General features: G+C 39.8%; 1 protein-coding gene across 2 annotated transcripts in view; it reads left to right on the top strand.

Annotated features, from left to right (window-relative positions):
* The window catches only part of KDM5A (lysine demethylase 5A), a 47,905-nt gene that overhangs the window by 28,965 nt on the left and 3,956 nt on the right, over positions 1-14,984 (top strand). For both annotated transcript variants that reach the window (XM_062491883.1, XM_062491882.1), the window contains exons 19-27: positions 1,979-2,334; positions 2,892-3,030; positions 3,908-4,087; positions 5,518-5,679; positions 6,655-7,206; positions 7,969-8,112; positions 10,957-11,116; positions 11,614-11,834; positions 13,948-14,358. In XM_062491883.1, coding sequence (XP_062347867.1) covers positions 1,979-2,334; positions 2,892-3,030; positions 3,908-4,087; positions 5,518-5,679; positions 6,655-7,206; positions 7,969-8,112; positions 10,957-11,116; positions 11,614-11,834; positions 13,948-14,358 — 2,325 coding nt within the window. The remainder of the gene's footprint in view (positions 1-1,978; positions 2,335-2,891; positions 3,031-3,907; positions 4,088-5,517; positions 5,680-6,654; positions 7,207-7,968; positions 8,113-10,956; positions 11,117-11,613; positions 11,835-13,947; positions 14,359-14,984) is intronic.

Genomic DNA, 14,984 nt, shown 5'->3' with positions numbered 1-14,984 from the left:
CTGCTTGTACAGTTGTACAGGTGTTGTACAGTATTAGATAAGAGGACCTAAAATCCTGAACATTACTATAGGTGCAGCTGCTGCTACATAACCAAACATACAGTTTAAAAATAAGTTAGATTTTTTTTTTAAGAAGGCCTCTTTTCCATAAGTGTTTGTCAGTGTTTAAGCCCTTCATTCATCAATTTTATATAAGCTTTTTCTGTGATAGTTCTGTGTTGATAAGAGAGACTTTATATTGGAATTTTTTATTATTTGTATAATATTGGCTCTTTTTTCCCCTGAAAACAGTTTCCTTCAGAGAACCATAGGGCTCTAACTTGCAGGCTTGCCAGGCTTATTGATGCTGATCTTTGTCCTTCAAAGGTGTTCTTTGACCAGTTTGTCAGCATCTAATAAAGTGAAAAGTGCTTTCTCATCCTCATATGATAGGATGGTTGTACTTTACTTCTTTCCACATACAACCTAAAAATACTTAGTAATACTTATTAATGAAATGCTATTGTAATCTATTAGGTGGACATGAAAGATTGTTCTCCAAAGGGCTTTTTTGTTTTTAATGTGTTTAAAATCTCCTTCTAATTAAAACAATTCATTGATGAGAGGGCTGCAGGCATACAATTAACTTTTAGCAGTTTTAGCTTGTATTTTTGTCTAATACCTTCTCCCAACTAGTCTGTCCTCCTCCACCCCTCAGCATTAGGAATCTGGTTCTAGTTCAAGTACTCTGCCTATGCATGTGCATGTTCTTGAAGCCTCCATGTAATCACTGTTCAATAAATAAATATTATCATTTTGCTGATTACAAACTGTAGTCTTTTAGTTTCTGAATTAAGTCAGATAATGATCATTTATGCCTAAGCACTCACTAGCTTTTAGCATGGCATTTGAATGCAATTATCCATCATAATGAATAGCAAAATAATTGTCATGTTGGATGATGAGTATTTTATAACACAAAAGGCGTTGTAATTATTAAAGTGTAATAATTTACTGTTGCCACTATGAAACATTCAGAGTATGTTCACTAAATCAAAATCTTTATAACATAGATCTTGTTCTTTCTTACCAATGTCTTCTGATTTCCGGACAGTCATGGAAAGCAGCATCAGACAAAAAGGGCAGTAAGCTAAGTGTTAGGAAATGCAGAGTTTGCTCCTCCTTGTGCCATCAGCTTGGCTGTCAGAAATGCCTGTCTTTTTCTAAGAGACTTGGGGCTGAATCAATTGAGTGTGCTGGTTGAATGTCCTTGAATGAATCTCTTGCAGGGATTCTTTCCTGTCTGTTTGCTGTCTTTGATTTTTTTTCATTGCAGTGCCAAAGCATGGGGATGAGGACAACTGCAGCAGTGCAGTTGGATTTCTGTGAACTTCTCTCCTTTAATAAGAGGGTTTTGCATTTTCATTTCTTTCTTTAGTGCAATAAAACCCTGATGCTTATAAGTGGTGGTCCTGCTTTAGGGAATATTACTTTCAAACAGTACTATTGTTATTTTCATGCCCGGTAGTATTCATGTTCTCATACATCTCTGGCATATTATTTCTCCTTAGGATGTATTTTTCTGCTTTATGTTGCTGTCATTACTGTAATGCCCCTGACACTGTTGAAATGATGATCTGTTTGCAGAAGTCCCTCTTCCCACTATTTTAAAACTAACATTGACTGGGTAGTGCTGAATATTCTGTTTTGTTGGGAGCTGTTGTCATTTGCAGTTGTACTATTTTAGGTGCAGAGTTTGATGCAATTAATACGCCTAGGGTATGAAACATTAGGCCATCAAATAAGTTTAGATGGTCTGTTACTTAATTTCTGTCAGACTTGATGACTTCTGACAGCTAGCTGGCATTGTGTGTAGAGGCTCGGACTGATGATGGGATGATCACATACAAATTCACAGCTGACTGATCCCTCAGTTGGGTTTTCTTTTGGATTCTGTGGGTGTTTTTTCCTAATTGATTTGTACTGTATGTTCCTTCAGAATCTGCTTGATGATGTGGAAGAATTTCATGAGCGTGCTCAAGAAGCAATGATTGATGAGGTCCCAGACTCTTCCAAGCTGCAGGAGCTGATAGACATGGGCTCTGGCCTTTATGTTGAACTTCCTGAACTGCCAAGGTTGAAGCAAGAACTGCAGCAGGCTCGGTGGTTGGATGAGGTGAGGTCCACCCTCTTGGATCCCCAGAGGGTCACCCTGGATGTGATGAAGAAGCTGATTGACTCTGGTGTGGGCTTGGCACCACATCATGCTGTAGAAAAAGCCATGGCTGAGCTTCAAGAGCTGCTCACAGTCTCAGAGAGATGGGAGGAGAAGGCCAGGGTCTGCCTGCAGGCCAGGTGAGTGTTCCTCTCCAAACTGTTCTTAGAGGTCACACACTTTTGTGTTTCTCATCCTCTTTTGAGAAGTGTGAAAAGTTGGGTGCTTGAAGCTGTAGTTGCCTTCCTTATTTTGTCAGGTTTGTTTGTTTGTTTTTATTTTTGTTTTTTTTTTAACTCCCAGCAGTTAGATTGCTCAAGAGCTGGATTTGAGATTGATGAATTGCCAAAGTGTTGATTCCCTATCATATTGCACAGTGGCAGGAGGCTGAAGGTGTAGATGTTGCTGCTGTCTTTGCTATTGATCCCCCTCAACAAAGACCCTGACTATGCTACTAACATGAGACAGCTTTCTTGGTGTTAAGGGGTTGTTATGCTGTGCCCTTTTGAGCTTGATTATGCTGAGTCCATCAGCTTTCTCAGCTCCTGCTATTTGGTAGCCAGTAGCACCAAACATAGAGCCATGGTATCTTGCAGTGCTGTGTAGTGATGAAGTTTCATTACCAGCCTGTCGAACTTAGGACTTTAGATGACTGGCATTTTGAGAGAAGGCTGGAATTTGGTTTTTCTTACTCTAGACCACGCCAAAGTATGATGGCTCTGGAGGGCATCGTGAATGAAGCAAAGAACATCCCTGCTTACCTGCCCAATGTGCTGGCACTGAAAGAAGCCCTGCAGCGGGCTAGAGACTGGACAGCCAAAGTGGAGGCCATTCAGGTAGGGGTTACAGCAGGGACTGGAATCTTCTGCTTGCACATATTTTATTTAGATGTATCCTTTATTCGTAGCACCTCTCCTGACAAAGGTGGCCTGAAGCAGAGGCCTTGCTATGACTCTTAAATGTGCTTACCGGAGCTTGCGTGCTTGATTTTCTTTTTGTGCATTTGTTTCCCCACTGGCTATCCAATTTCCATTTCCCTTCCTTTTGTGCATTTCAGAGTGGATATAAAAGCTAGCAAATTCATTATGATATGGTATTTGGTTTTGGTACTGTTCAGCATGCTGCCACTGAAAATACTTAACTTGAGAGTATCCTCTGCTGCAGCTTTCAGTTTTGGATCAGGCTGTGGACATTTTTTTTTTTTTTGGTTTTTGTTTTCTCCCTAAAATTGTTGTAAGATTTAATGGCGCTCTTGGCCAGAATTTGCTGAAAGAAATGAAATAGTTCAGTAACCTTCCCTTCTACTGGTCTATACACAACTTGATCCAGAGTTCTGTGATATTTATGGGTGCTGATCACTGAACTAGAACCGCATATCTTATACCAGGTATTGTTGGGAGTTGAAGTGAAAATCCCAGCTGATGTCACATTAGCCCCTGTACAGCTCTTGCTGTTCAACAGACAGCATTTAGATAAGTGTCTGGAAATAGAATGTTTATTACTCACTAAGCCAGCTGGCCGTGTCAAAATGACTGTTAAAATAAAAGCTGTATGGGAGAATTGCTTAAAATAACAGTAGATTGAAACACTGCCCTCCTTTCTTTTCCTATGGAACTCTATTTTAGGCAGTGACAAAATAATGTATGGCTTGAAATTAGGCTAGCACCTGATCTAATGGTGGAATTGTTGGCTTAGAAAAGTTTTTCACCCCAGAATGGGAGCAACTATGCATACCTGGAGCAGCTGGAGAGCTTGTCTGCGAAAGGCCGCCCCATCCCAGTGCGCCTCGATGCCCTGCCCCAGCTGGAGTCCCAGGTGGCTGCAGCTCGTGCCTGGAGGGAGCGCACCGGAAGGACCTTCCTCAAGAAGAATTCCAGCTACAGTCTGCTACAGGTGAGCAACGCATACTTGCATGTCAGAGGAACAATTCTCTGTTAGAAATTGGTCCTGATGGCCCTCAGTTGTCTGGAGGGAAGAGCTGGTTCAGTTACACTGGATTAAGTTCCTTTTTAGAATAGAATATAATTTCAGCTATTCTCAGCTAAAAAGAATCAAAAATGCAATCAAAAAAGTTAGTCCTGTTCTATGTATAGGCAATCTTGTCTCTTACTTTTGAAGGAAGAAGGAAAGTAAAGCATTTTTTTGCCATTGAAGAAATGTAGGCCTGAAATGGACACAGACTTGTTTGAGTCCTGTCAGTCCACAGACCTGTCTCAAATTTATATTTTCACTTGCCTCACTATTTAAATTCTAAGAAAATAGATCAGATATTTTATAAGCAGTTTAACTATAAGAATTGGTCAGCTACTGTTTATTTCACTTCAGTGCATATAGTGACTGTCCTTGTTTTATTAAAAATCAATCGTGTTTGAAGATCTATCATGTCTGCTTGACAGGCTTCCCTCTTCTAGGGAAAACAGTTCTGGTTCCAGCTGCATTCTTTGAGGCTCTATTTTTCATTCTCTTATTTTGTTGTGAATTCTCTGCAGTTTGTCTTCATTTCTGGTGAGATGTCCAAATCCAGACAGAAACCCCACACTCTCACTTTCCATAGAGTTGTGTGAAGTGCAGAAATCACATCCTGTGTCTCAAAGGGGGTACTGATGTTTAATGTTTTCCAATGGGATTTTCCCTATTGCAACTGCATCATACTAATTTTTGTTCACTTTGTGGTACACTCTAGATGCAGCTTCTTCTCTATATTCTTCTGCCAGACTAGTTATTTAATATGTTCTGGTTTTGCATTTTCCTAAATGTAGCAATTTGAGCTTTTCTGTATTGAATTTAATTTGCTAGATTTATATTTAAGTATGCATTCTAACTTGTCACAATGACTTAAAGCTTTATTCTTGTTCTTAAAAGTGCTTTTCAGCCTCTCATATTGTCAAAGGTTTATAGCGTACTTTTAAGGGTTTTTCAGGCACCAAATTGCTGATGTAAATATGAAATAATTTTTAAGACTTGATTGATAAAGGCCCTTGAAGTGGATGTTGAACTATGGATGTCTAACTGGATGTAGTGTTTTGGTTAGCTATATGTATGAGAGTGTGATCGGAATAAATTCTGTAATTTAATAAGAAAAAACACAGTGGCTTTCAGTTTGACCTGCCATGTCAGTGGTTGCTGATTACATTCCAGTTCCATAGCTGTGAGATACTTCTGTCCTTATCTGTTTTTCTTTTTTTCCTAGCATTAGTTGACAGATATCAAAGGGGTTAGGTTGCTGAGTAGGTCTCGTTCCCTAGTGACACTCTTGTCATTCCTTGATGGGATGTCCTGGGCATCCTTGGCTCTGACAGGATAAGTTTCCTTGGTGGTTCCAGGTTCTGAGCCCGCGGACTGATATCGGTGTTTATGGGAGCAGTAAGAACAGGCGGAAAAGGGCCAAGGAGTTGATGGAGAAGGAAAAGGAGAAAGATCTTGACTTGGAATCCCTGAGTGAACTGGAGGATGGGCTGGAGGAGGCCAGGGATGCTGCAGCTGTGGTAAGGAGCAATGAAAGGTGATGTCTCCTGCTGTGTGGGCTTAAGTCATCTCTAATTGTAGAAATTCCAGGGAAGAACTAATAACTGAATTTCATTGGAAAAGATACCTCATAATATGGTGTTTGAAACCAAGAATGTGGTTAAACTTTAATAGTGAAAGTAGAGGGAAGCACAGTTCAGAGCGCAACTGCTGGTATTTAATACCACTAGGTATGTGTAAGACTTAAATGCTCTTGGGTTAGTATCTGTAGCTGCTCATCTAATATTAACATTTTTTGAAATGATGTGGAAGTAATGAGGTGCAACTCTTTCTTAATCAGGACCAGCACATATGTATTTTGTTAGGTCAATTTTGTGGTCAGCCTGCAAATGCTTGGTCATGGACGCTGGGCTGGAGGGAATGTTTTATTCAGTTCCTCTTTTTTGGAGAGTATTCATGCTGCTTATCAGAAGAATTTGTTGTCATCTGGCTGCCCTTTCCCTGGGAACAAAGATTTATGCAGGATCATTAATATGGCTTATACACAAATCATGTTACTGAATGGAAACGTTAAGGAAGTGCGAGTTGCTTCAGAAGATAATGTGGTCACTCAGATGCTTTTGAGAAAATGGTCAGCTCCATTGTCTCAGTAAACAGATGAATGGAACAGATTCCGACCTCTTCTCTGGAATCAAAACCTGTTCTTCTGGTGGCCTTATTATGAACTTCAGAAACTTTGTAGATACTGAGAAGGCTATCTAAAGTTTACATAGCATCTCTAACAGAAAGACTCTAGGGAGTAATGGGCTACTGAGGAGGAGGTATCTTAGATAAAGTTTTAATTAGATCCCATAGTTTCTAAATTTTGGGCTAGTTTTATATCTCTTTGTCTGTTTGGGTTGGCTGTTTTTTTTTTCCCTTTTCCTGTGTTGCCAGTAAAATGAAATCTCTCCTAGCTGTGAAGGTCATGACATGTTTCTGTCCTTGCTGGGCAGGTGGCTGTATTCAAGGAGCGGGAACAGAAGGAGATTGAAGCCATGCATGCTCTCAGGGCAGCCAACCTGGCCAAGATGACCATGGTGGATCGAATCGAAGAGGTCAAGTTCTGTATCTGCCGCAAGACTGCCAGCGGGTTCATGCTGCAGTGCGAGCTCTGCAAGGACTGGTTTCACAGCGGCTGTGTGCCCCTGCCCAAGACGAGCTCTCAGAAGAAGGGCTCCAGCTGGCAGGCCAAAGAAGTGAAGTTCCTGTGTCCCCTGTGCATGCGCTCCCGCCGGCCGCGCCTGGAGACCATCCTGTCCCTGCTGGTGTCCCTGCAGAAGCTGCCTGTGCGCCTGCCTGAGGGGGAGGCCCTGCAGTGCTTGACAGAGCGAGCCATGAGCTGGCAGGACCGAGCACGGCAGGCCCTGGCCACCGACGAGCTGTCCTCTGCTTTAGCCAAGCTCTCCGTGCTCAGCCAGCGAATGGTGGAGCAGGCAGCTCGGGAGAAAACAGAGAAAATCATCAGTGCAGAGCTACAGAAGGCAGCAGCTAACCCCGACCTGCAGGTAGGGATGGGAATATCTCACTATTCCCTCTGCTTGCCCTAATTTAGTATGTCAAAAAGCCTTGTTTATCTTGGAGAAGCATGGGGGAGAGGGGAGGGCAGTGAAAAGCTGAGGACTACACGTGGTAAATCTTCTTACTCAGTTCAGTTCTCCGCAGGTTTTGACTGGCTTCTGTTGGGTACATTGCTGCTCCAGGAACAGGTCTGTTGCTCTGTACTTACTGTCAAGAGCAACTGCTGAAGATGCTTGTAAGAAACATCAGGTCATCTGTAACAGCTGGGTACAGGCCTCAAAATGTGTAAAACAGTTGCTACTTTGGTGTCCAGATTCCATTTTCCTCTTGACAGAATCTAAGGTCCCAGTATTTGTAATTTCTCATGGGTTGTCATTCCCAGGCATTTGGTGTCTTGTTAGTAAATTTCAGCAAGGACTGTAATTAAACACTGATAATTCCATAGCTGAGCTCTTCACCTTGAGTGTGAGGTCAGGTCATGCTGTGGTGAAGAAGCTATAATTTGCAGCACTGAAGAGCAGTATCTAGACATTTCTAGTCACAGGTAACCAGAATCTAGCAAAACCTATTACTTGGATATTTCCCTATCTTTTTTTTGCACCTTGCTGTAACTGGTCTCTTTTGTGATGTCCAGGCAGTTGCCCTCAGGCCAAAAGAACCACTGTTTTCTTGTTAGTAACTCTTGAGGTTTTTACAGATTTTTTTTCATGGCAATTTTATTGTTTCATTTCCATATTCCATTTTTTTAGGGACACTTGACAAATTTTCAGCAGTCAGCCTTTAACAGAGTGATAGGGAGTGTGTCCTCATCCCCACGGCAGACTTTGGATTATGATGATGAAGAGACAGACTCTGATGAAGACATCAGGGAGACATATGGCTATGACATAAGGGTAAGTAATCCAGAGTGATTTGTTTGCATGGAATTAATACAGAGCACCTGTATTTCATTAATCCATTTTTTTCAGAATATTTATTATATCTTAAGTTGTCTATGTATATCTTGCCCTAGCACTTGTGGCAGAAGAGTTACTTCTTGATTTTTGATTGTCCCCATTCTCTGAACTGTTGAGAAGTTTTGTAACGATTTTATGCAAAATTTCCAAAGTCCTGTTTGAATTTCAAAAGGTGCCTTTTAGTGCTGAGGAAAAAGATACACTTACGAAGGGATTTGTATTTATAGCACCCTGGAGGATGAACACTGTCTTTATGTCCCATTCAGCGATACCACGAGTCATAAATACAGGTATCTATATGGAGAGCTCTTAAAAAGTTTTTGCTACAGCAAAAAGATTAGCCTTCAAAAACTGCATGCTGTGTAAGAAGTTTGCTGATGCCAGAGCTTTGTTCATGTTTTCATACCTTTCTCTTCGTTGAGCCCTTGTATAAAGGAGGTACATGTGTTCCATTTTGGAGTGTGTAATTTTTTGAGACAAGATGTCTGGATGGTGTTGTAAAATCAGTGTCTGGATTCGGTACAGAAATTGTAACTGCAGTTAAATTTTTGAAGTATTTTATCAAGAGAAGACCTTCCATGAGAAAAGGCAGTTTTGAAGAAAACCATATGTTTTCAAGGTATTGAAATGTCCTTTTGAAATATGTAGAAATAAAAAAAGCAGTACCACAGTTTCTTCTTGAGCAGTGTTTTCTTTTTAGTGATAGTGTCATCTCTGCCGTAAAAGATGCTATCTTAAGAGATATGTAAATTCTTCTAAGGCAGATATTCTCATTTATAGAGGGGCAGCACATTCTCCAGGTATGATTTACTGTAATCTCATATTTTTAAGTGTTTTGTTTTTTGGCAGCCTGATGCAGATACACTGATTTGTCTTACAGTCCCCTGTGAAATGCAAATGAGAATATGTTGCTGTTGGGTGCTACAGTTTTAATTAATTTAGCTTTATATATAAAAATAATTCTCAAAACTGTTCTTTGCATCAGGAGATGTAATAAGGCATTTCTGGAGGATGTGGCATTTTCTGAGTCTGTGATAAAACATACTGCAATAAGGTTGGCATGCTTGCTGGGATCTCAGGAGCATAATTTCATTTGTTTAATCATTGTATTGTCATAATTTAAAAATCCCTTACTTAACCCTATTGATTTGGATGTTCATTGTATGTAATTATAGAAACCTAAAAGTAAAAATCTGTTCAAGCAAAGCTGATAGAGATCAGAAATGTTTTCTGTTAGGTAAACTAATATGATCGGAATAGAAGACAAGTTTTCAGGCAACCAATCAAATTCTTCAGTTATAAACTAGGAGAAGGAAGATTTAAAAAAAATCCAAAACAAAAAAAAACAAAGTTGCTCAGAATTTAATTATTTTTATACTGTTGACTTTTAAGGGTTGTGGGTTTTTTTCAGTTTTTGATACACAGACACGTTCTAGTGTGTTTTTTAAAATACACAGATCATTAAGCATTGTGTATGAATTTGCTCTTGTTGTGGACCCTGTAGCAATAATCCTGAATTCCTAAGGGTCCATAGACTGTTCTGAAAACCGCAGTCTCTGGCTTCTCAAGAGCACGGTTGTTGCAGAAGTAGATATAAAAATAATATCTGTTTGATTGTATTATATGTCTCCTAATTAAAGCATGGTTCTTGCCAGCACATCTCCATCAGGAGTACAAGAGCTAGATTTTTTGTAAGATTTGTCCAAGCAGACGTGGTTACTGGTTAAATCACCTATAATTTGTTTCCATTTTTTGTCTTGTATTTTTTCTCATTTCTTTGCTCTGGTATTGCCTATGGCCACTAATGATGATTTTTTTAAAAATTCATTTACATGTTAGCCCTGAACTTCCTTTAATGTAGTACACTAAGATACCCATAACAAGATACTGTTCAAGATAAAACTCTTTCAAGTGTAGAGAGAAATACCTTCCTCTTTCTGAGTATATTTATTCTGCCTTATCATCTGGGCAGTTTAGATTTGAACTTCCCACTTGTAGTTCTGTACGGAAATCATTAGTTTATATATTACTTTATTTTAAACAAGCAACTGAAGGCCACACAGAGAGAAAGATTAGCATTCTTAAACTCCCTTTTTATGTTGTGAAATGAGTGTCTTGCCCAATACCTTAAGCTGTTCAGTGTCTTACTCAACACAGTGAGCTGAGCACAAGCCAGTACCATCATTACTCTGCTCATGGAAATATTAATGAGATCCCTCTTCTTTCAGTGTTTGGCCCCAACTTAAACTGATTTAACGCTGCTGTAAAAGTACTGATCCCAGGGCAGTGTTTGGCTGCCATTATATTGATACTTGTTTCTGTGCTGGAATGCCCTGTTTTTGTCCATACCTCTAAAACCTTAAATAATTTCTTTCTGTAGCCACTGTAGTTTACTCAGCATACCTTTGCTTTGCTGAAGATACAAGTCTTTATGGGCTTGCAGTCAGACTTTTCAAGCAAAAGAATAAATTATGTCTGTTAAGAGAAAGTCTTTTTTCATCATGTTGACTTCTGAAGACCATACTTAAGGGACTGCTGGGTGAGGAAACTTGTCAAGTGTTCTTCATGCATTAGCTGTAAATGTACTGACCTATCTCCATAGTTCCTGTATTCATCCACCATTTAAGTAGGGATATAATTTTTACCTTTCTTGTTATCTCTGAAGGAGTGCTTTGGAGAAGGGCTTTAGGAGTAGCAGACTCCTCAGTCTTAGTAGAATTTACTTTGAAGTAGGTGTTTTCTGGATTCAGATGTTGCATGTTTTCTGTGGGTCTTTTTCAGGACAATGCCAGTGTAAAATCTTCCAGCAGCTTGGAGCCCAATTTGTTTTGTGATGAGGAAATCCCCATTAAATCAGAGGAGGTGGTGACGCACATGTGGACTGCTCCCTCCTTCTGTGCAGAACACGCCTATTCCTCTGCTTCTAAAAGCTGTTCTCAAGGTATTTGCTTTTGTATGCATTGAGACAAAATCAAGTAGATAACCAGGATGAGCAGTCAGTGAGGAGTGGAGCTGCTCTGTTGTCCATACTAGTTGTACAGGATATGTTGTCTGGAGAAACGTACAGCAAAGTTATATAACAATTAGTCTCCTGATATTTGATATATAAACCTGTGCCAATGTGCTTTGGTTGTTAATGTTTCCTACCTTAAATTGTTGTAAAAATATGTAATTTCTTTTGGGTTTGATCTCTTCCTTTTATCTTTATGTGGCTTTGCCTGGGGAGGTTTAGATTGGATATTAGGAAAATTTTATTCACTGGAAGGGTGGTCAGGCATATGCCTGAGGAAGCAGTGGAATCACTGTCCCTGAAAGTGTTCAAAAGATGTGGGTGTGGCACTTGAGGACATGATTTAGTGGTGGGCTTGACACAGATTTGATAATCTTAGAGGTCTTTTCCAGCCTTAATGATTCTGTGCCTTGGCTCCTGTCTGAAAGGTTCTAGCACACCGAGGAAGCAGCCGAGGAAGAGCCCGCTGGTACCTCGCAGTTTGGAGCCGCCTGTGTTGGAGCTGTCACCTGGAGCAAAAGCTCAGCTGGAAGACCTGATGATGGTAGGAGATCTCCTGGAGGTATCTCTGGATGAAACTCAGCATATCTGGCGGATTTTGCAGGCCACTCATCCACCCTCTGAGGAAAGATTTCTTCATGTCATGGAGGTAGGGAACATGAAGAAATATTCTGGTGAGGAACAAAAATCCCACCACATTCTGTTGGTGGATTTATATAGATATGATCTTGAATAGCTGAGTACTTAGTTGCTTGTCATGTTTGGATTTCACCTGGAGGGAGTAGTAGGTTACAGAGAATAACAGAATAAGTGACCCAGAAATTCAGTTCTTGATCATTCATGCTGTAGCACTGTCCTCCACAGTCAGCCATATTTAGAACTGTTTTCTCAGTGGTTCCATATGCAAACCTTATTTTAGAGGATAACAGGTTAAGGGAGGAAACACTCTTCTTGATTATGCCTGGAAACAGCTAATCTGCAAAAGAGTGACAGGAAACATTTAGGAAGATGAAAAATTACCCTTATCTTATATAACATGATACTTGTATATCGCTGAACTTTATTACTGGGGGAAACATGTTTTGGTAATGCAGACAATAAGATTCCTATTATTCCTCAGAATAAAACAGACATAGCAATTTTTTTATCGATATGCTGTGAAGATGTCCTGGTTGCTTTGCTCAGCTGCCAGGGGATCAGGCAGGTTTAATCTGAGGTCTAGTCAAAATAATTTAGCTACATTGGTGCAGAGGGCAGGGGATGTGTGCTGGAAGGGGACGTCAGCTGCTGGGTTGAAGGGCTTGAGTGGAACCCATTTTTTGTCATCTGTCAGCTGCAGTTAGGAGTAATTTGACTATATGTAGCAATGGGTTTTATGATGGCTTGTTGGGTTACTGAGCTGCACAGGAACATAAGATGATGGTTCTTCATTGGGTTTTTGGTAGTGTACAGTAATATGAGATGCAAGGTTGCATGCTGTGAACAGTGAGGTAAGGTGAACATATTAATTGGTGCCTCATTTTCTGTGTGCCATCCATACACAGTGGGTGAGTTAAAGTGTTGCCAAACTGCATCAGTTAGAAGTGTGGAGTATAAAACTGCCCCTGCCTCCCTGCCCCCTGCTGCTTTACCACCTTTCAGCCTGAGTACTACATAAGCTTAATGTTCTTTCAGTGTAGTGGTTTTGGCAGGAAGTTAATTGAAGAGCAGTTTGAATGCCAGCAAGTAACAATTTATAAGTAATAAGCCAGACTGTTATATTAATAGTTAGGCAAAGATTTTTTCCAGGAGAGTGGGGTGAGGAATGTAGAGTGTGTGTGTGTGTGTTACATTTTCTGGTTAACCGTTATGAATACTTGCTTGACCAGAACTGCTCATTTAGAATTGAACATATTCTATGTCTATTTTCATACAAAATAAGTAGACTTTTGTGAAATAATCTTGAGAGGATTTTGTTTTGGGTGGAGTAGCTATATTAAGTAATGTTCAGTAAACAGCCTCTTTACTGGCTTGTAGTCTGTTCTTAATCTATTAATAATTAAGGTTAAAGTATATAGCTGCATTTACTGAAATCAAGTCAGTCCTGTTTGTACAAAGGACTACACAAATGAATCTTTCAGGTATGAATGGGATTTTTCAGTGTGAATGCTACTTGCAGGGACCAAGATAGCCTGTTTTAAGCCCCACTTGTGATCTAAATCTGTTATTTAAGAGCTCTTGGTGACACCAAGATTTTTACAGTGTCTGCCAGTTTGGAAGCTGTTCAAATAATGGATGTTGCTTTCTCTTCTTGCTTGAGTTGATGATACATTTTGAGAATTAACCAATTACTCTTTCTTAATCTCCAAAACAGCAGTTGCTTTCTCTCAAAAATAATTTCAGGCAAAACTGACCTCAGATGAAAAATAGGCAAGAGCATCTAACAAATGATTAATCTTCTCAACTTCTATTAAGAACAATGGGAGAAGGGAATTATAATTATTGCTTATTTTGCCTTCTTACCCTTGCTGATAATTTACTTTTTCCACTGGATATTTTTGGCTGGGTGTACTTTGACACAGTTTATAACACTTAATGAATATTTTAGAGTATGGTGAAAATGAAGTTAAGTGCTTTTTTTTTGTTTAGAATTTGTAACAGTATGTTGTTGAGTAGATTTCTTTGTGCTGTATCAGAGTCAAGGTAGAGGTAAGTACATTTCTCACACCTCAGGTTTGCAGGAAATTTGTATTTGAGTAAAATATGTATCTTTTTCTCTGAAGGATGACAGCATGGATGAAAAACCACTAAAAATGAGAGGGAGGGACTCTTCTGAGAGGAAGCGGAAACGAAAACTGGAGAGAGCAGAGCAGTTCTTTGGAGATATGAAGCAAAAATCAAAAGAGCTGAAAAAACTGGAAAAACCGAAAAAGAAGAAGCTAAAACTCACCATGGATAAGACAAAGGAGCTGAACAAGCTGGCAAAGAAACTGGCTAAAGAAGAGGAGCGGAAGAAGAAGCGAGAGAAGGCAGTTGTGGCAAAAGTAGAACTGGCAAAGGAGAGTGCAGAGAAAAAAAGAGAGAAGAAGGTTCTGGATATTCCTTCCAAGTACGACTGGTCAGGAGCAGAAGAGTCAGATGATGAGAATGCTGTGTGTGCTGCTCAGAACTGCCAAAGGCCCTGCAAGGACAAAGTGAGTTTCCCCTTAGTATTGTCAGGCAATTCGTGCTAAGTGAGAACTCCTGTGCTGGGTAATATTGAAGTTGAACAGCGTGAAAAACCAAAGTGATGTGGTTAGAAATGAGAGAGGATTGAGTAGTACTTGGGTAGGAACCTGGATTTAGCAGATTAAACTGTAGAACTTCCTTATCTTAGATACTTCAAAACAGAAAATGGAAAATTAGAATCTGGGACAAGGTACTCTGTTTTGGTTGGGAAGTTTAACTTCTTCAAGCTGTGTAATTTTTTGTTGACTACGTGCAACATGCATTGGCTGATTCAAAGGATTAATTATTTGACTCAGAAAGAAATGTTCCTGGCTTTACTGTGTTCCTAAATTAAGTAGATTTTCTGTATTTCTTGCCTACACTCTGAACAGTGATTCTGCAGGCTAAGTGATCTACAGATTTCAGTGGTTTGTTTTGCTTGTTGGAGATAAATAATCAATTATTTTAGACCTGACTGGATTATTACAAAAGAAACTTGATCTGCCGCTCTCTGTGGTACTGCCAGTCATTATTGTCAGCTTTTGATGCAGACTGATGATCAAAATTATTTTCAGAATGTTTTTTCTGTACATTTCTGTACTTTTGTGCTTTC

This window comes from Cinclus cinclus, chromosome 4, assembly GCF_963662255.1.
Source record: "Cinclus cinclus chromosome 4, bCinCin1.1, whole genome shotgun sequence".
In the NCBI taxonomy this organism is placed as follows: domain Eukaryota; kingdom Metazoa; phylum Chordata; class Aves; order Passeriformes; family Cinclidae; genus Cinclus; species Cinclus cinclus.
This window is presented reverse-complemented; position numbering and strand designations above follow the sequence as displayed.